Source organism: Arachis duranensis, chromosome 1 (assembly GCF_000817695.3).
Source record: "Arachis duranensis cultivar V14167 chromosome 1, aradu.V14167.gnm2.J7QH, whole genome shotgun sequence".
NCBI classification, from domain to species: Eukaryota; Viridiplantae; Streptophyta; class Magnoliopsida; order Fabales; family Fabaceae; genus Arachis; species Arachis duranensis.
Window position 1 is genome coordinate 81924159 of NC_029772.3, and position 22112 is coordinate 81946270.

General features: G+C 34.0%; 3 protein-coding genes and 1 long non-coding RNA gene across 5 annotated transcripts; all 4 read right to left on the reverse strand.

Moving 5' to 3' along the window:
- Positions 1-3693: 3693 nt before the first annotated feature.
- Positions 3694-4290, reverse strand: LOC107492432 (uncharacterized). Its single transcript, XM_016113456.1, has one exon. It carries the CDS (start codon positions 4288-4290, stop codon positions 3694-3696), a length of 597 nt encoding a protein of 198 aa, XP_015968942.1.
- A 551-nt stretch (positions 4291-4841) lies between these two features.
- LOC107492421 (RING-H2 finger protein ATL47-like) lies at positions 4842-6013 on the reverse strand. Its single transcript, XM_016113446.3, has one exon. It carries the CDS (start codon positions 5955-5957, stop codon positions 4902-4904), a length of 1056 nt encoding a protein of 351 aa, XP_015968932.3. The 5' UTR covers positions 5958-6013; the 3' UTR covers positions 4842-4901.
- Positions 6014-11990: 5977 nt separating this feature from the next.
- LOC107492590 (uncharacterized) lies at positions 11991-15437 on the reverse strand. 2 transcript variants are annotated; one of them, XR_002375117.2, is made up of 6 exons: positions 15000-15437; positions 14258-14340; positions 14041-14172; positions 13756-13942; positions 12479-13649; positions 11991-12401 (listed from the first exon to the last, which is right to left on the reverse strand). It is a non-coding gene; the product is annotated as an uncharacterized LOC107492590 (long non-coding RNA). The 2 variants fall into 2 exon arrangements; XR_008002102.1 differs by having other exon boundaries at positions 13745-13942.
- Positions 15438-18690: 3253 nt separating this feature from the next.
- Positions 18691-21730, reverse strand: LOC107492411 (probable inactive receptor kinase At2g26730). Its single transcript, XM_016113438.3, has 4 exons — positions 21190-21730; positions 20733-21116; positions 20117-20578; positions 18691-19265 (listed from the first exon to the last, which is right to left on the reverse strand). The coding sequence occupies exons 1-4, from the start codon at positions 21728-21730 to the stop codon at positions 18691-18693; spliced, it is 1962 nt and encodes a 653-aa protein (XP_015968924.3).
- Positions 21731-22112: the final 382 nt, after the last annotated feature.

Sequence of the window (22112 nt, forward strand, 5' to 3'; positions counted from 1 at the left end):
CCATGATATCTTGGAAGGTGTTGTCGCCTAAAGGGTTGATCAGATCCTCTTGGCTCCGTCCATCTTTGATTGCTTTGGCCTTGATGCATATTCCTGTTATAGTTTTCTCTTCCTGCAACATAGTTGTAACCAGACTCATAGCCAAAGGGGTGAAAGTTCATAGTAGTAGGAGAAAATAAAAACAAAAACTAACAAAAAGAAAATATTTTGAAAAAGATTTGATTTTTTTTTAAAAAAAATAAGATAAGATTTTTTTTTAAAATATTTACAATAACCGATAATAAGGCACACGTTTGTAATTTCCTGGCAATGGCGCCATTTTGACGTTAGGATTTTTTGCTAGTAAAGAATTTTATAAAAATATAGTCGCGTTGTAAGTATAGATTCTAAACCAACAGAAAATCCCTTCGTACAAACATTTGGTTGTCACAAGTAACAAACCCCTTTAAAATTGATAACCGAGTATTTAAACCTCGGGTCGTCTTCTCAAGGAATTGCAGGGAGGTATGTTCTTATTATTAGTTATGAGTCTTGTAAATTGGGTTTTTGAAAGTGAGGAAGAAGTATGTTAAATGACAAGTAAAATAAATAAATAACTGTAAAATAAACTCTTGGCAAGATATGAGAAATTGGAAGTCCTATCCTAGTTATCCTTATCAGGTGTGATGAGAATTGGGTTTTTATCTCACTTAGTTCTCCTTTATTAAACAAAGGAAGGTCAAGTGGACTAATTAGTTTGATCCTCAAGTCCTAGTCAATCCCTGTGGGAGGACTAGCTTTAGAGCGATCTAGATCAATTAGAATCTGCCAATTTCAACCACTGCTGAGTTTGACAACTCAAGAGTCACCAATTAATCAACCAGAACCAAGAATATAGAAAACTAAATTAAATTCATAAATATCTAGAATACCTCAAATTATATTGAATAAAGATGTCAATTCTAACATGGACAATATTCATAAGCCAATTGGACAACATAAATCAAATACAAATAAAAGCTTCAGAGTAAACAAAAATAGAAGAGAAACATAAATTATTGAACCTGGTATGAAGAAACAATCCTAATCCTAATAGAAATCCTAATCCTAAATCCTAAGAGAGAGGAGAGAACCTCTCTCTCTAAAAACTACATCTAAAACCTAAAATTGTGAGTAATGATTGAATTTCCCAGTCCTCTCCTGAGTCTCTGCACGTTCCCTGACTTTAATCTGTGTTTCTGGGCCAAAAACTGGGTTGAAATACGGCCCAGAATCTCTGCCAGCGACTTTTGTAATTCTACAGATCACGCACGTCACGCGTGCACGTCATCCACGCGATCACGTCACTCAGCGTTTTTCGTACCACGCGTGCGCGTCGTCCACGCATTCGCGTCGTTCGTGCAGCTTCCAATCCGCGCGGTCGCGTCAGGCACGTGAACGCGTCACTCTAATTTCTTCCATTTCGCGCGGTCGCGTGAGCCATGCGACCGCGTGACTTCTCGCTGGTCATCTCCTCAATTCCTTGTGTTCCTTCGATTTTTGCACGCTTCCTCTTCATTCTCTAAGCTATTCCTGCCCTATGAAGCCTGAAACACTTAACACACAGATCAAGGCATCGAATGGTAATAAGAGAGGATTAAGATTAGCTAAATTAAGACCAAAGAAGCATGTTTTCAATCATAGAACTAAACTAGGAAGGAATTGTAAAATTATGCAAATTCTATGAATAAGTGGGTGAAAAGCTTGATAAAACCACTCAATTAAATACAATATAAACCATAAAATAGTGGTTTATCAATGACACTAGATTAAACACTAAATTAAATTTTAGAAATTAAACTGAGCATTATCAAGACAGAAATTAAACAGAGCATTAGCAAGATAGAAATTCAAAAGTTCAAAACAACACTAAATTAAACAGAGAATTAGCAAGGCAGTAGAAGAACATTAGCAACATTAGCAAAATTATTTGAGCAAAAATTTTAGAAATTAAAAGGAAGAAGAAGAACCAAGCATTCAATAACCAGAGCCATCAGTAACTAGAGCAAAATCAAAGGAAGAAGCAAAGCACGGTCACTCACCTTTGACGGAGACACGGACGGTAACCGGCGAGAGACGAGACGACGGCGACAGATGAGACAATGGCAAACGGCAAGCTGCTCCAACCTCCAAGCCATGAAGAGAGAAGCCAGTGGACGACGTGCTGAGCTACATGGGTTCTGGGCCTGGGGAAGAGGAAGAAGCGGAGGCACCGAGAACGGAGAACTTGGGGGCAACGGCGGCAAGGAACCTGAGGAAGAAGCGGCTAAGGTTTTGCTTCAAAGGGGGAGGTTCACGAATGATGGGGAAGGGGGGTTTCACGAATGGAATGGGCGAATGGCTTCAAGCTTCAGCTCCTTGCACATTTGGTTTTTATTTTTTTTTTTAAGTTTTAACACAAAATGGTGTCGTTTTTATATAATTGGCCGGTCACCAATCCTATCCAACCAGCCGGTTCCTAAACAATTTAACGGTTTTTTAATGATTCTCTAACCAGCTATTATTAGCAATGGTTCGACTGACCGGTCTGGTCCGATTTTCAGAACCATGGTCGTGACTAGTGCATCATGGCTACAATTGCCAAAAACCGTTAAAGCCTTTGCAGATTTAATCATTCTGCCCATTGATGCTACGCTTTAGCTCGTTCAACATCAATGCTATTTATTTTAAAAAATACTTTGATGGAATTTAGTGTTGACTTATTTAAATTTTCTATGAAATAAGAACCACAGGCATTAACTGATACGACTTACTCCAGCAAAACTATATATCGGCAAGGGAGACAAAAGCACTTCCACAAATCCAGTGATGCAGTGACAAATTTGTCTCTTTATGCAGTGGTCCCTGAAGACACTACCATTACCAAGAATATATTTCATACATATATGACGATGAGTATTGAAAGTTTACAAAATCTAGCTAAATGATTGGCTAATTGTAATTCATTTTCGGAAAAATTTCATAATAAATACAGCCACCATTAGTACCTCCAATATTACCGGTACAAACCACATAGAATATTACATAGTACATAATAATATCTAGTTGCAATAACAGTTACTAACTTTAGGTCATTTCTCATACCTGAATAAGCTTATTTAGCCCATGGACTTATACCATCTCACGAGAGCAAGTTATGATTAAAGTCGAAGTGAAACCACCACAACCATTGCCATGGTAACGAGGTGAACTTCATCCTCATGAAAATGCACCTTACCTTTTTGGCCCACCGAAAATAAAAAAATCACCCCAATCAAGTAACAAAAAATTCTTTTACCTTACCTTTTCAAATTTTTAACCATCTGCCACTATGCATCTCTTGAAAACCCTATCAGCGCCATTGTTGTCCCACCAGCCTCCCATTGGATTTGCAACAAGAGCAGTCATCTTTTTTATGTAAAATAAACATCCATCCATTTTGTATGTAAAATAAAATATAATAATGGATTTGCAACAAAAACAACCATTCCTTTTGTATGTAAAATGAGCATCACATGCAAATAAAACCTCCAATAAATACCTTATCGAAAATTTGCACCGGTTAAAGTTAACCCTCTTCTGAATAATGATCATGATGAGAAGAAAGTCGGCGAGTGCAAGAGAAATGTAAAGGAAGTTAAAGAAGACTTTGAGCTCGTTAGGCTGACGAACCCCCGGCTTCATATACCGAATTGTTCAGAGGAAAACGACGGAGATTGTGGCAGAAAGCCAACCAATGAGGAGAATCAAAGCCTTGGTGTCATCATAGCAAATCGCAGAGTATAATAGAGTTGTGATCGCTCTGCTGAGTCCAACGTAGCTTTTCAAGATCCCCAAAACGATGTCATGGCTTTCTGAAAAGTTCTTGACGCACGTGACAAGAGAGTCGGTGTTCGCGAATGACTGAGAGTTAGCGCTGATGCAAATGTATAAGTACATTTGCCAGACCGTTAGTCTCACAACTCTTTTGGTGATAGAGAACCAAATCATGAGGTAGCGGAACAGGTTGAGGATTGCGCCGATGGCTAGAACCACCCAGGGTGAGGTTAGCTCGTTGATGAGGCCAGAGAGGATGCCAACGTTGCTGCCAAAGTCCTTGAAGAAGTTGAGGAGATTGAGGGTGGTTTGGTCGTATCCGATGGTGCTTTTGATTTCGCTGGAGTAGAGGCCGAACATGTTGGTGGCTCCGGCGGCTACCATGATTAAGAAGGAGGCGAACATCAGGAACCAGCGGCCGGTGATGACTTGGAGGCTGAGGCTCCTCATGTCTGTCCATCCTTGAACTGTGGCCATGTGCGGCGATGTGCACGGGCTACGGTTGAACGACGTTAGGGAGAACGGTGGCGTTATGATGTGTCAGAACGGCTGTCTCCCGTACTGACGCGAGTTTTGAGCATGGTCCAGAAATTGGGAGATTATGGGAAAATTGGAAGTAACGGTACGCAGTATGAATATCCTACTTTTTCAAATTTTAAAATTAGAAGTTAAATAATTAATTAAGAATCTGATTCTTAATTTTTAATTTGTATTATTTTTTAATTTATTATTCACATTATTTACAATCATCATTGTTTTTCTATATTTTTTTATCAGAATTTATATACATAAATTAATACAATTTGTATATATATTTTTCATAATTTAAAAATAAACTTATAAAATTTATTTATTAAAAATAATTTAATATTTATATTAATTAAATAATGATCAAAATTATAAAAAACTGTTGGGGCTCTAGAATTTTTGAATGGAAAGAAAGATGTACTCTCTAAAAGTTAAAATCAGCCTTTGTGTATTTAATCTATTAAAAGAAAAAGTAAAATTAGAATAAGAAAGTGGTATCAACAAAACTAAAGTATGCTAGAAATTGGTATCAAACAGAATTCTTCTTCAAAGTTCCGAAATTAGATTAATAGTGCTTTCTTTGTTATTGGTGACAAAGGAAAATCTGCATCTGCATTATTGGATCTATGATGATTATATTTGATCTTGTTGGACCATAGCCAAATCTTTGAAACTGAGAAGCTCTCACCTCTTGTTCTCTTCTTCCCTATCTTCTTTCCATCTTCTTCTTCTTCTTCTTCTTCTTCTTCTTCTTCTTCTTCTTCTTCTTCTTCTTCTTCTTCTTCTTCTTCACCACCAACATGAAGAGACTGAGATGATAACACCACTTCCACTTTCAGATTCGATTCTCTAACCACATACTCATATGAACCCATTGAGTAGCATCTTCTCCCATCCAACCCAATACTACTACTACTACTCTCTTCTCTCTCAATCAATTCACCGTTCCTCAGTTTCCCAAGTCTCACACAAAACACCCTTTTCCTCCCACCACCACCTTCGTCTCCCTCTTCACTCCCTTCACCACCATTCTTATTCTCTTCCTCAACAACACGAACTGGATTCTGATTCTGATTCACGATAGAGCTAGAGAGATTTGCTCTACAGAGAGGACATGTAGAGTTTGAGAGAAGCCATGTGTCGAGGCAGTTCATGTGAAATGCATGGCTGCAAATTGGAACCAACCTCAGCTTCTCGTTCGCAGAGAATTCGCAGAGGCACACTGCACAATCAAATGGTTCTTTTAGCCCCAACAATTCTTGGTAGTAGAACACTGGGAGAGCATCAATGGTGGATTGTTCTAGTCCCGAATCGTGCATTCGGAAGAGATGGTGAAGCTGTCTCTGAATCGCGCGGGAGCGCCTCGATGATTCTTGGAACCTGTTAGACGACGACGACGAGGATGATGATAGGATTTTGATGAAGAACCATAGAATCAAATGGACAAGGCCATAAGCGAAGAAGATAACTGCTAAGACTATTATAACTAACAGAATGAGTGGACTTATTCTGCTAATTACAGATGATGATGGCGGCATGTTATTAGCATCATACGAATGAGATTGGAATGGAGATGGTGATGAGTACTTATTATTCAAATAGCTGATACCACGCATGTTGGAAGATTCGTATGTATATGAATGTTAAACTGATGATGATGTTGTTGAACGGAACAAAGATTTTTGTGTTGTAGCATGGAATAAATCTTCTTAAAAGAGAAATCAATGAGACTGATCCGTCACTCATATATGTATATGAAGAGAAAAGAAGTGCCTCTTTATACACATTTTGTGGAAGGAAATTAAAGAAAATTTATTTCCTGTTTCCTTTAATTTTTTTTCCCCTTTTGAGTGCCTAAAAGAGGACGGTTGGGAACATACATGCAAAGTTGTTATTAATCATACTTCATTACTTCCACATAAAAAACTAATCATTAACGAAAATTAACTTACTACTAAGGATAAAAAATAATAAATAAAAAAATAAATATTTTAAATTTTAAATTCTAAATTTTAAAATTTAAATCCTAAATATAATTAATGAAGAGCTAAAATTTGTTTATCTAATAAAGAATGCAAGCAACACTTCTTATTTAGTAAAAAATATTTAAGGATGAGACAAAAATAAAATGTAGGGTTATATTAGGTAACCAATAATTTTTTTAAACAACTTAAACAACTATCAATCAAATAAAAACACACTACACTAATAAATTACCAGCTAAATTTTAATATTTGAATAACCATCTACACACCTAATAAAATGAACATTCGATATGTTTATTATTCATATTGTTTAATATTTTTATTGGCTACCTATACTTCTTTTAAAATATATAGATATAGATATAGTTGCTAATTTTCTAATTAATTTTTTTTGTTTATAAAATATTTTTTACTTTGTATTTTACTTTTCTTTCAAACACTTAGTTAAGAGTCTTAACTGAATGCGTCTTAAGTTAAGATGCATTTATCTGTGATCGAATATATTACGAGATTTATTTCATGAGTGTTATTAAATGTATTTAAATGTGTATTAAATGTATTTTTTATTATAAAATAAAAATCTAAAAACAAAGTAAACTAACATTATTTTTTAAAATTCATTTTTTGTTTGTTTGAGTTTTTATAAAGTTCCTCCAAACCTTAAACGAATATTTTGTTATAACTAAATATATATATATATATTCCTTTCTTTTTCGCACAATAAGCCTATCAAAAGAATGTTTGACTTGTTTGATATTAAGACTTTAACAATTAGAAGTGGCTACATGTAGGACACTGTGTAGGTTTGATTACTACATTAACTTTAATTGGAGCACAAACACTTTCTCCAAGGATGCTCACTCTTATATCATTATTAGTTATATGTGTCACAAGGAAAAACAGAGAAGGAAAATCAAAGAGAGAAAAAGAAGTCAAATGATTAAACATTTGACCTCTATACAACCAATTTGATAGTCACAACATAAAGAATCAACTTACTGTACTACATAACTCTAAAGCTGTCTGTTTTGTTGAGTGGTTTCTTCTTTTTCACCAAATGTAGATCACAAACAAAATCATTGCTCATAATAATTACAACCCAATAACATGCTCACGCCATTTCACGTCAATTATGCCTTGATAGCAGCACATTTACTATTTATGTTTGATGAATGGTTGAGAGTAGAGACAAAATGGGAAAAAAAAGGGGAAACTATTTTCATTCCCGGATCTGTTGTAACGCTTACACGCATTTTGTTGAAATACAGATATTTTGTTGAATTACCGTATTCACGTATTGGATATATTTTATGTCCAATTATGTCTTAAATAAAAATAGAAAATTTTTTTTCAATACACTTAGACATATCTAAATTTCATTATGTGTGAGCGTGTCCAATTTTATTTTTAACATATATTCTTAAAATAAATTTAAAAATAATATATATTATTATTTATTAAAAAAACAAATATTTTAAATATTTTATATAATTAAAATAAGACATTAAAGAATTAAAAAGAATTGTATGTTTTAATATCAAGAAAAATATAAAAGTATTACTACGATTTATCTAAAAAATATTTTATATTCCCCGTGTCATATAAAATTTTAAAAATTCACGTGTCGACATGTCTCGTGTCGTACCGTATCCTGTATTTGTATCAGTATCCGTACATCATAGCAATTATGTATCTTATTCATAAATATCAAAATTTTCTTCTTGCATATAATATGTTGAAGTCTCTTAAAAAAATGGTAATTTAATAAAATAAACAAATTATATTCCGAATCTAGCAATGTAATAACTAATAATATGTCCCTAAAACTAAGGAGAGCATTAATATAAAACTTTCAGATGAGAATATCACGAGCTTCGGGAAAAAAAATTCAATATTTAGTAGCGATGAACTTCTAGAAAATTTTCGGATTATCTAAATTTTAGCGATAGAAAAATTTTATCTGTCAATTTTCGAGTAAATAATAATTTCTAATCATAAAAGATTAAAACGCTGATAATACTGTCTGTAAAAGAAAGAAATAGACTTAATAATCATAAAAGATTACCTCTATCTGACAATTTTAACCAAACGTTAATTTTTTTGTGATGCCGTTTGTTTAGCTTTTTACGTGGCAATTATTCTTTTAGCTTGGCTTAATGCACATCCCAGCTTGGCATTATTTCTTGATGTTACCACAATGGCCTTAGGTATTTCTTCTTCATAAGTTTGTGTTTTCTTCCCCATTTGAAATTCTATTTATCAAAGTATCAGAAAACCTTTTCGAAGTAGTTGGAAGAATGTCTAGGCATCAAACCACAAACTTGGTTACATCTAATGCGAGATGCAGCAGTTTTAAAACTGCTGGTTCAAAGAGGAAAAGGGCTAAGAATCTGGATGAGAGTGAGAGATGTTACTATGGGTTGAAAATGGTATTGATAGAGTCTAGTATTGTGCAAATTATTACTAAATTACGAAACAAAATACCCTAAACTAAACAACGAACACAACAATTGAAAAAATGAGGAGTATGTACAAGACTGCATCAACTGGAACAGAGACACCGACAATAACGCCGGAAAGGCGAGAACGACTACTTGAAGGTAGCACAGTTTCGAATTCCCAGGTGACAACAACAGCGACTGGGACGACGATGTGAAGGTTTTGGAGACCCGACGAAGACAACCGCTACAACGGTACACCAGCCACACTCACAAATGATAAACGCCAGCGAAGAATGATGAAGTCTGTTGGGTTAGAAGGGAATGAAAATTGCCATTGTTGAAGAACTTTCTTCTCTTTGAAAGAACAAAACCCCAAAAGCTTGTTATTTCAAGTTTCAACCAAAAAAGTTAGTGGATGCAAAAGGATTAGTAAATTACTATTAATTAATTATTTAAATTTTCAATTAAAATAAAGTATTGACATATTGGATCAGTAACAACCATAGTTATCATAACCGAACCGGTAATCAATTCGATCATATGATCAAGTTACCAAGTCACTAGTTTAATTGGTGGGCCACTAATTTATCCGATTAATCCGGTCATAACTAACAAAATAAAATTATATAAATAAAATTAAAATAATGTCTTAAAATTTAAAATATAAACCTTTACAAACATTAATAATTCAATATCAATTTTTAAACATAACTAATGATCTAAAGAAAGATTTGGACAAGAACAATTTATCTGGGGATGTGCCTGGGATATTTCCAAATGCTCCTCATTGAAATCTTTGTTAGTGGATCACAACCATCTTTCAGGGAACATATCAGAGGTATTGACAAATCTATCAAACCTAACAATGCTGGATCTCTTTGCTAATAACTTCAGTGAGAAAATTCCTAGTAATCTCTCTATGATCCATGGCTTGGTCTATTTTAACGTTTCTGGGAACAACCTTGACGGTGAGATACCTCCAGCATTGGGCTCTAGATTCAATAATGCCTCTTCATTTGCAGGTAATGAGAAATTATGAGGGAAGCCGTTGGATAGAAAGTGTGAGGATATGAACAAAAAGAAACACAGCAACACAGTAACAACTATGATAATTAACAACCACCAAAGTTCACTAATGATAATCAACAACAAATTTAACTATTCAACCAAAGTTCATTAAAATTTTCTCAAGTTCAACAACTCCTCCAATAAATCAAATACAACAGCAACAACTACCATATTCAACAATTCTAACTAAAATTTACATCAAACCAGAGAAAGAACAGAAAGAATAACAACAACAACTCTAAAAAACCAACATTCAACAAACAAAAAGAACAACAACAACTCTATAATTTGCTCAGGTTCACTGGAATTAACATCATACCATATAATGAACAGCAACAACAACTCTAAAAACCAACATTCAACAAACAGAAAGAACAGCAATAACTCTAAAATTTTCTCAAGTTCATTGAAATTAACATCGAACCAGAGAAAGAACAGCAATAACAACTCTAAAACTAAATAAAATAGCAACAATAACATTCAACAACCACCAGATTCACTGAAATCAACATTGAACTAGAGAAAGAACAGGGTTAAAAGTTGAAGCTCACCTGGTTGAGAAGACGACCACCAGCACCACTCGAGGGAGCAGATGCTGCTTCATTGGTTCTAACGAAGTGGACGTAGGGCCACGGTGAGAGATCCAGAGACTAAGAGTGACGAACTGACAACTAACGAGGTGAGGGGAGAGACGAGAGAGTGACGAGTGAGGGTGAGGGGTTGCCGACGTTGAGCTCGAGGCTGGGGGTTGGTTCCACTCAGAATCAGAATCCAGAAGTCTCAGATTAGTGGCTAGGGTTCATTCAAAGAGGGCTGGGGTTGGTTTGAAATGACGTCGTTTCAGGAAGAAAAAAAATTAAAAAATTAATAAACACGACCCAGACCGGGTTTGATTAACCGGACGGGTCACCAGGTTTGCATAAAACCCGTCAGGTCAAACCGGATTTCACTGGATCTATTGCATAAGCGATTCGACGAGTGATTTGGCCCGGCCAGGTGATCAAATGACCGAATTTTCAGTCGAACCGGTCGGATCGAGTCGAATTTGATAACAATGATAACAGCTACGTAGAATCAGAACTAATGACGTCTCTCACCAAATTAATGTTTAGTTAGGAATGTCAAACAAATATAATCTTTTTTAGTTACAAAATTTATTTAAATGAATCATAATAATCAATATTGTCAGCACTTGGATACATCATAATTAGAAATGGTTATTTATTCGTCAATTATTATGAATATTTAAGGAAAATTTGTTTCCAATTTTTCCGTAGGAATATCAGCTAAATCTATCATTTAAGTATTGACAAAAAATTGATCGCTAAAATTAGTATTCCAAAAAGTTCTTTAGTGATGATGTGCAAATTCTGTCATCGTGCGGGTCCTTTTCTCTAAATTTTCTTTTTATTCTATTATTCTTGTATTTCAAATTCTGATATGCCAAACATGCATGCCTTAGAGCCAAATGCAAAATGTACTACAAGAAAATAAGCTTTCTATCACGCTTTTAAAGCGTGCCAAAAAGTAATAAAAAGCATAACGATAGCTTTTCGTCACGCTTTTTGAGCTATCGGTACGCTTTTGAAAGGGTCACATCTGCCAGCGTGCCGGTTGCTCTATCGCCACGCTTTTGTGGATCTATCGGCACGCTTTCTTTTTTGCCATGCTTATATCTCTCGCCACGCTTAAAAGCGTGGCCATAGGTATTAACCTATACCTACACTTTAAAAACGTGCCAAAAAGTGGACATATCGCCACGCTTTTAAAACGTGCCCATTAGTTTGGCTTTGGCTACCCTTAAAAAACGTGCCGATATGTGAATATATGGCTACGCTTTTAAAGCGTGCCGATAAAAAAGGTTATTGTTACACTTAATAAGCGTGCCAATAGGGGTTTTTTCGGTTATTTCCATGTTTTTTAAGCGTGCTTGTTGACTCAACTATACAATATGGCCACCCTTTTTAAGCGTGGCTATAAGTTTATTCAATAACCTATTGTTCTTTTCTAATTTTCCTGATAAAACCTTGCAAATTATATATAATTTTAAATCACAGTGTATGTGTGCCTTTATATTTGTACTTTTATTATTGAGACAAAATATAAAATAAGAAAGAAGAAATTGCATATACCAATAGAAAGAGAATACTTTTGATGCACACCAATATTCTATAGACACTATTCCACAAATAAGTTCAGTTCCTTAATCCAATGTGAGCTTTCTAATACACTATTTTCTTGAATAAGCAGACAAGCAGTGGCCTATTATGCATATAACCCCAAGACTGAATAAGCAGACAAGCAGTGGCTTATTATGCATATAACCCCAAGACTGAATTTATCTAATCCTATATACTTCAACCCATCAATTTAACATTCCAGATGCATTTTGTGATCCATTTTGTGAGCTAATCCTATATTCCTTTGAGCACCTTCTAGGGGCAAAGAAACCATTGTCATAGCACCAAGAGCAGCTACCACTCTTGGTTCATCGAATGTTATCCAGTTCTTCACTCTGTCCTAAATGTCTTAGAAACGGAATTCTGCATAGTCTGCAAATTCATTCCTGTGCCAAATTTTATGCATTCGTAAGTAACAAGTACCATCAAAATTGTTGCTTAAGAAAACAAGGGTGGTACTTACACTACATGGCGGTTCAACCCAAGATCTTGTGGATGGTGATAGTGGTAGAGATTTACATAAAGAGTAATGCCTACTCAGCAGAAAAATAAAATAAGAAAACATTATGTCTCAACCTGAATTATACAAAACAATTATGATTGACATTCATGAACAAAAATAAATTGGAACAAATATTTTAAAAATCGGCTACTGATTTGGTACACTTCAAAAAAACAGCAAGCAGTAACCAATTCAGAAAAATCATATAAAATTCATCTTTGGTTGGATTCACCTAAATTTTTGTGTGGTTGAACTAGACTTACCCATCTTTTACCCAATTCAAGTTCCAGAGCATTTTTACTTCTCTAGAAAAAGTTATGTCTCTCGAAATATGGTTTTGTTTTAAGAAAAGGGTGCTGTCACAACAGTGAATAGCACTGCTTCCAGAAGGCACAACTTTCTCTACAAAACTTGTTTCAAATCAGAGGTTCAAGTAATTAATAGGACAAATTAGAAAAAATACAAGGGTCAACTCATTTAATTACCTACTTGTCAATGCCAAAGAGACTGCATGTTGCAGTTCAAAGACTTTGCATTCTCACGTGTAGCAAAAGCAACAACTTGAATGTAGAAATTCTCTCTTTGCTCTTTCAGGATTTAGAAAAGTTCAATAAGGCAGTATTCCATGTATGTAACTAAAGATATGGGAAATTTATGGCAAGCAAGAGTAGACCATACCTCTTCTTTCATCGACTTTGTCATAAATGGAAAGTTCAGATTTAGATCCAACTTGTGGTTAGACTTAGAAACCAAAGTTACACTAGTTGAATAGAAGGACAATTAGATCATATCTAAGAGCATTATAAAAGCAAACAATTCAGTTATGCTATGTTGAATAATGTATCAATAATTTTATCATGAGAATAATTTAAAAAAGAAAAAAAAACTTACCATAACTACCCTTATATGATTGATTTTATATGTTATATTGCTTTTTGCAGCACATAAGCATTGGAATAGTTAACTGCATTTTGACATATCAACTTGAAAGGAAAGGATTAGAGAGTACCAATACAATATTGTAATTGAAGTTGCAGCTTGGTAAATTATTCAGTTTAGTTCAGCTCGAATACCTATCAGCAGCATCATTGATTTTTTTTGCAAGGATAGCACCCTTCCTAGGCTTTTCAGTCTGTTCAATACAAAATAGTACAACATTAACTCAGATTCCAAATTCAAAAAGGATTAAAAAAAGCATTTAAATCTTGAAAGGATTAAAACTGTAACTAGTTTTTTACTGGTGCCTATCATTTTAGCTGTCTCTTGCTTCTTGGAGGTGGTGGTTGTCAATCTTTTTTGCAATGTTGGTTTGGGAGTGCAAGCATCTTTTGCTACTTCAGCAGACCCATCTCCAGATGGTGAAATCCCTAAGCATGAGCTCTTTCCTTTGCAAACATCTTCACTTCTTTCCGTATCAACAGGAACCTGATATCCATTGATCATAATTGTTATATGAGAACTTAAGTCAATAATGAGGGAACAAATTTTTTCAAAAGGCATGCTCAGATTGCAGCAATAATTACCACATGAGAAGTAGTTGTGTTGTTTTCTTCTTTGACTTCACTGCAAGGTGCATCATCTTCCTTTATTTCAGTAGTCATGCTCTGTGGCTGTTTAATTGTTTCCTGAAAATTCTCCTCAACATTTTTGGATGTCTAGTAAAACAGTATATGATCAGTGATGATAATTCAATCAAATTTTAAGCACAACATTATATCATCAATGTAGAAGTAAGAGTACCGTGTCTATTTTTTCAGCTTCACTAAAATCACAGAAGGTATCCACAGTGATAGATCTACCAACCTTGATTTTTGGAATGAATGCTGCAATAATTTGAAGACCAAGTAAAAATCAATCACGTAAAAATTTCATACAATAAACACCAATTAGAAAACAAACTAAACAATAGTTTGAACTTTTTATCCTGATAGCCATCCATTTAACCTTTCTATAGAGAGAACAATATGTAACGTTTAAAGAGGATAACCCTCCGCAACCTAAAAGGTGTTGGTGCAAAAAGAATTGAAATTCCTATTAGGCAAATTATGCAATATTTACTTGAAGAATTTGCAGGATAGCAGCCATAGGAGAAACCACTGATAAGATATCAGCAAGGATTTTCACTAAGATGCAAGACAAACGAGACAATTTGACACAAAAAAGTGAATTATCCGGATCACTAGTATCAATCATAAAGGAAATCTAACTTCTCTTTTTCATTTCAACAAATCACTCCATCCAAAAGAAAACAATCAATCAGTGATTACCACAATTTCTTGGCAAAATGACCAAAATAAAATCATCAAATATATTTCCAGAAACCTACGCAATAAACCCTAAATATATCCGAGCCCATTGAAAACACACAATTTTTCAACATAACATTCACGCAAACAAGCCCTGCTACGATCCTATGTGTATTACCTTAAACCCTAAAATCCCAATTCTTCGCCCAACGGCGAATTAAAGAAACGAAACTTACGTGAAGATGCGTAGGAGAGTGCAGTATCGAACCATAGCTGAGCCCTGCGCTCGTCCTTAGCTTCTCGGTTTTCCCATTGATGAAATCAAAGAACCTCGGCGCCGAGAACTCATAGGTCTCATCGATCATGGTCATGGTGGAGGTGCTGCCACCACAGAGTCTAAATAAAGAAACGAAAGAAACCTCAAGGGTTGAGCGTCGAGTTAGGGATAGGCAACGCCGATTGAGGGAGGACACACCAACGGAGTAGCGCCGATGGAAAGTTGCGAGAGAGGGTGCGAGGTTGCGAATTTGAGGAGGAGGCTTGCGTTGAGGGTGCGAGGGTTCTCATAGCGCAATGATGAAGATGAAGGGCTGGAAGAGAGTGCAGCGGGGTGGCGAGGGTCTTCATCGGTAGTGAAGGGTCTGCAGCTGGGTGGAGAGGGCTGGGTAGGGTGTGTTTGATGGCTGGGTGATGAACTGATGATGAAGGTTATCACTTAGAGGATTTAAGGTTAAAGTGTTTAACTTGGGAAAAAAATAAAGGCTTTGGAAAAAAAAATAGGGGAACTCTTTCTGGTACGCTTTTTTAGGGTAACCAATTAATTAGAGGATATCGCCACTCTTTTAAAATGTGACCATATAAAAACAAAGTAGTCACGCTTTAAAAGCGTGCCTGTTTTCTTCTACGGCTACGCTTTTGAAGCGTGGCAGAAAAAAGTGTTGCTAAATCAGTAATCAATCGGCACCCTCACAAAAACATGCCTGTTTCTCTCTATGGCCACGCTTTTGAAGTGTGGCAAAAAAAAATGTGGCCAAATCACTGATCATTCGGCACCCTCACAAAAGCATGGTCATTGACCACTTTTGGCCACGCTTTTAAAGTATGGCAAAAAAAAAAGTATACCGATAAACCTTTTTCTTGTAGTGATGATTGGTAACGTTGTTAGTTAATCATAGTGGTTCTAGAGTGGTGATTAGGTTCACGAGCCTCCATTGAAGTCAAATTGTATGTTCACAACTTCACATGTTTGAAAATGTTGGGTGTTCATGGATCAAATCTAATTTGCATATCCGTAATATTTATTCGAATTTGATATAAAAATTGCAGATATAGATCCGATCTACAAAACTGTCAAATCAGATCGGATCAGATCCACACATTAATAGAATTGAATTACGAATTTTATGTAAAATAAATAAATAAATAAATAAGTAAATATTCTTTTTATATTTTATTTCATTTAATAATTATCATATATATTGTATTATTTTATTTTTATTATTTTAAAAAATATGTTTAATATATATATTATTTTAAGAGTAAACATGTTTTTTGGTGACTTAAGAGTAAAAATGTTTAAAAGAATAAAAAAATATGACTGATATTTTTTAATAAAAATAAATTTTTAAATATATTTTAATGTTTTGTAAATATATCTGATATTCGATCCGATCTAATTTGTAAATATATAGATTGGATTTGATCCACGTCCACCCTGTAAAAATGGTGACACTATAAAAAAACAACGGCGGAGTTACATAGTGAAAAAGGAGAGCAACGACCTCCTAATTTTAATTTTTTACATATAAATTATATATAAATTTTAATTTAATTCTTTTTAAAATTTTATTGTATAAATATTTTTTGTATTCTTCTAATATTTCATATAACTCAGTCCCTATTAGAGAACATGATAAAGAGACAAAAGCTAATGGTAGGGTCACATGCTCACACATTTCTTGCACCCATGGCAACTAAATAAAACGTATGATTTTGTCTGTCTAAAATGGTCGATCTTCACTCTGCCAGCACAAAGTCAGAAATATGGACTGCTACATCAGCGCATTCAGTTGCTTGTTGCTTAACAAAACAATAATGTGCTAATAACAAAGTTTTCATATACATTTATAGGTCTTCGAAAACAATAAAGTATCGAATTTTTAGGGAGGAAACAAAAAAAAGTTAAAATTTATCTTATTTAGTATTTTTTAGTTGTTATAATATTTAATAAATAATAAATAAAATAAGTTCTGATTATGTTTTGTTAATATTTTTTGTTATTAAATATTTTTATTTTTTTAAGAAAATATTATGATAGACTAAGTCTAAAAAAATTAAATAAGTTTCTAAAAAGTTGTAACAATAAATTTTATTTTATTTTATTTTTACCAAACATAGAGAAACTCAAATTCAAGATCTTTTAAAAAAATATAAAGAGACTATACTATTTGAGATATAATTCATTGGCAATTGTAACGGTAAATTTAATTTATAAGTCTTTGACAAAAAAAATGTATTGTGTTCAATATTTCAAAAAATTATTTGGTACTTATTTTTTTTAAAGAAAGAAAACCTCTAAATCCAACATAAAATTTTCTCATAAACTTATTTGATATTTTTTTCTTAAAGACTTATAAATCCATCTTAAAATCTCTCAATAATCTACTTGTCTTATTATTGTAAGTTTAACCAAGATAATTATAATTTTTCAGAATTGTATCTACTAAAATAATTTGGTCACATTAGGCCAGCAATTTCGTTCCAATTATATAGATTTTACTATTGGATCAAGCGCTTATCATTAAACTAAAAGATATACAGCGGTTAGTAAGTATATAATTTTGTTTTTTTCATAATTTTCTAAAGTTCGTTTAGCAAACTAGGCAAATTTTGTTTTTGATATTGAAGTAGCAACAGTGTTTTTTTAAAATGTGGGTTGATAGGATGTTATTTTTAAATGTGAAACCGTTTAATTAGATAAACAAAAATTAGACCGTCTGATTTATAAGAAGTACAGAAATTAGACCGTCTGATTTGTGAGGATATAGAATCGGACCGAAGAATTTGTGAAATCGGACCAAGGGATTTGTGAGAGTACAGAAATCGGACCGAAAGATTTCTGTTAAAAAAATTTGAAATATAGAAATCGGACCCTTCGATTTGTGTATTTTCCACACTTTTGAAAAACACCAAAAATTACAATGTTAAGGTATATCACTACTTTTACTTTCATATAAAAAAAAAAAACCCAAACTAGGTTGTATTCATTGCAAATACTATGAATTAAAGTGTTATGGCTATTAAATTCTAAAAGTGATACTAATGAAATTAAACAAATAAAATAAATCATGAGTAAAAACTAAAAATGCTATCTATACATAATAAATTAGTCATCAAATTAACTATTATATATTTGTGTATAAATATATATATTATTTAATTTATTTTAATATGTATTTTATATTCAACCTATATTATTTTATATTGATAGCTAATTTGACAATTGATTTTCGATAAACATCTAACATAATTATTGATTAAAAAATACATCTTTCATAATTCACATTAGACTATGTCCAAATTCATGAAAATATACCATACAAAAAAATTATATTTAAAGTGATATTATCGAAAATAGAAGGAGAACTATAACTTCTTTATTTTGTAACATATTAGAAACCAACAAAGTTTGAAGACTCCAAATGAAAGTAGAAGTTAATAGAGAATATATATATGGAAGAGAAATTAACAAAGACACAGAAAAATCCACTCAAGTAGCTCCTTAACAAGAATAATGTTGTCTTAAAAAGATAGTAGATCTAAGAATGATATATTTAGAGAAACAGACAAAATATTGCTAATGCTAATAAGATATGTCTATTTCGAATAACATAACTCTCTGCTACCTTGTGTGGAATTAGCATATTCCTATGTTAAAGATCTTTCTTCCTCCTCTTTCAATGCAACTATGGCCAATGCAACTTCACTCATGCTTGGTCTATCAGCAGGAGAAGGATTGATGCATTTCAATGCAACCTGCAACAAGTTCATCATCCTCTCTCCACTCGCACCTTCTGACACCAAGTTCTTATCAAACACTTCAACACTCCACTCCTCTCTAACCACAGAATTAACCCACTTAACGAAATCAAAAACCCCTTGATTCTGAACCACTTTCCCTGTGAGAAGCTCCAAGAGTATCACCCCAAAGGCGTATACATCAACTTTGAAGGTGCTATATGCATGTGCAGCAGTTAGAACCCTGTTCCTCACACTCTTGCTGTGAGAGAGTGATCTCAGAGCTTGGTGTTCAATTACCATTAGCCCATATTCGCTTATTAATGGTTCCATGTTGTTGTTGAATAAAATGTTGCTTGATTTTAAGTTTCCGTGTGCTATTCCACTTTCTCGTAGCTCTTCATGCATATAAGCTAAAGTTTCTGCTATTTTTGCAGCAATGTTTAGTCTGCTTCCCCACTCAAAGGGTTTTCCATTTTGTGATCCTGATAAAATAATCATTTATCATTATTGCATCAAAGAAAAATAATGAACTTATCATTTATCAATAGAGTTTATAATTGAAGTATGAACAAGTCTTGTTAGTATAATAAAATAGAAAAAATATTAGAAGATTATTAAAATTTATTATTTTTTATTAACAGTTAATTATTAATGTTTAAAAATATGAGTTAAAATATATTGTTGAATTATTAAACTAAAAAAATTTAAATATTATTCATATATTAAATTTGAGACAGAACGAACACCTTTTATAAAGAGCAATGTAACGTTAAATAAGAAAGTAAAAGATGCCATGTGGATGAATAGAGGTTCATACAACAAAATATTATCTGATGTCTTGATTAAAAATCAAATAAGAGATCTACAACTATAATTCAACTAAAGAATCACCTATTTCAAAATTATCTTTTTATTTTTTTCTTCTTAATATTGTAACCTCACTTTTTATCATTGGTCACCCATTACTAGCCGCTGTTAATCGTCTACTGTCATAAACAGACCATCGAATAACAAATTGCTATCACTTTTTATGCTTAAATTCTAAATTTTAAATTCTAAAAACCATTCAAAAAGATTTAAAGTAATTTACAATAACAGAAAAAAATAGCTATGGACTAATTAAAAATTGGTTTCTTATACTTATTTCACAATATTAACGAGAGGTGATCATAAAAAAATGTGATTATTCTTTATTCAGGTATAATAATTGATTTTGGCATACAAGACTATTCATGATTCTTCCATTAAAATTGGAGACACTTGTAATTAACAAAAAAATGCAATAATATTTTACAGAAATAATACAGATATATAATCAAGAAAAACAACTTACCAACTTTATAGAGCATGTTGAAGAGACTCCCATTGTCCATGTACTCATATGCAAGAAGCTTCTCTTGGCGGGAACAATAGTAAGCAAGAGGTGGCAACACAAATGGATGGTTGACTTGGCTAACTTTCCCAATTCTCCTCTGAAAATCACTTTCGGAGATTCCCCAATCCTTGATTCTCTTCACAGCCAAGAACACACCGTTGTCCAGCATCACCTTGTAGAGGCTCCCATGCATCCCTCTCCCAATCAACTCAGCTGGTGCTCTCAGCAAGTCCTCAAATCTCAGCGCCTTTGATACCCTGCTTGACAGAACTACCAGCGTTGATGTGCTCAATGTTATTCCACTCTCAAGTGACGCTATCGATGGCTCTGATCTCATCTCAACGCTGCCACGGCCGCCGCCACGACCACTACCCTTGCTCTCAGAAGAATCCTCCCTGCTCTTTTCACCATTATTGCCCCCTGTATGTTACAAATTAAATCCTTAATTCTTTATATATAATTTAATTTATTTTTAATGTATATTCTATGTAAAAAGTTGATTTATTAGTAGATAAATTTGTGTGTACAGATAAGATAATTGTAAAGAGATAGATGAAAGAAGGCAGAAGCGTACCTGCAGGATCCTTTCGAGTTAATCGATGCCTTGGGCATTCCTTCTTGTTGAGAGCCTTGGATGCTTCCACTTTGTTCATGGATTTCCTCACTAGCTTGTACACAAAGAATGCCACCACGGTGATGCCAAGAATGATGTAGCCAGAGTAAATCGCCACGCCGTCAGTGATGAATAATCTTTTTTCTTTCCTTGGTGAGGGACTAGGTGGACATGCCGCTGGAAGCGGCGATCCACACAAGTCAGGATTTCCAGAAAAGCTTTCCACACCAAACTTGTTTCTCACGTCAGGAATCTGCCCCTTCAAGTTGTTGTTGGAGACGTTGAATCGAATGAGTTTCATGAAGTCAAAATCAGGTACCTCCCCAGTGAACTTGTTATTCTCACCTATATACAAGTATTTATGATTTAAGGTTTGAGATTGAAAATGTTAAGACAGAATCAAATGAAAAGTGCTTACCGAGAAAGGATATCAAGACTGAGGCAGGTATCTTATCGGAAATGGGACCCGTAAACTTGTTTCTGGCAACTTCAAGCCACCTCAAGCTGCATAAATGTCGAAGAGAAGTCGGAAGATCACCGGAGAAGTTGTTATCGCTGAGGAACAAACGGGTCAAATACTTACAGTTTCCGATAGCTTCGGGCACTGATCCCTGCAAGTTGTTCCTCTTGAGGCTCAGAATTTGAAGAGATTTCGCCATGCAGAGAGAGGTGGCGTCTAGGGTTCCACTCAGGTTTGAATCATCAAGAACAATGGCTTTCACACTTCCATCTGAGGAACAACTCACACCTTTCCAGTTATCTGCGCATGGATCTGTGTCAAGGTTCCATCCCCAGTACCTTCCTGCTTCTCTCTCTGAATTATTATTCCATGGTGCAAGATTGTCCATGAATCTCACCAATGCGCTCTTCACCGCTTCGTTCTCTGAATAAGCCATTGGAGACAAGAATAAAATGGTGGTAATAATGGAGAGTGCCAAGATTGGGTTCATCACAACCATTATTCTTGGGTTAGTTTCTTTGTTTTGCAGTGGTTTTTGAACCATTAGAAGAGTGATCGAAATCACATCAACAATGATGAAAACTTGTATATATAATATAATCTTTGGTAAGCACCAACAGATGGTCATGCTCTTTTGCCTTATTCAATAATCATCGTCTCAAATTTACGTATTAAGTATGAAAACATCCAAATCCAAACTCTGGATTCTTTTTTCTCTCAGTTTCGATAGTATATTATAAGTTATTTCTCCTAGCAACTTAAGCACTTAACATAGAGACATAATTGATATTTTATATTTAGTAAGAGAATAGATAGTCATAAACTATCCTTACAAATGATTTTTAACCAACCATGCTCAATGTATATAAAAAATAAATTAT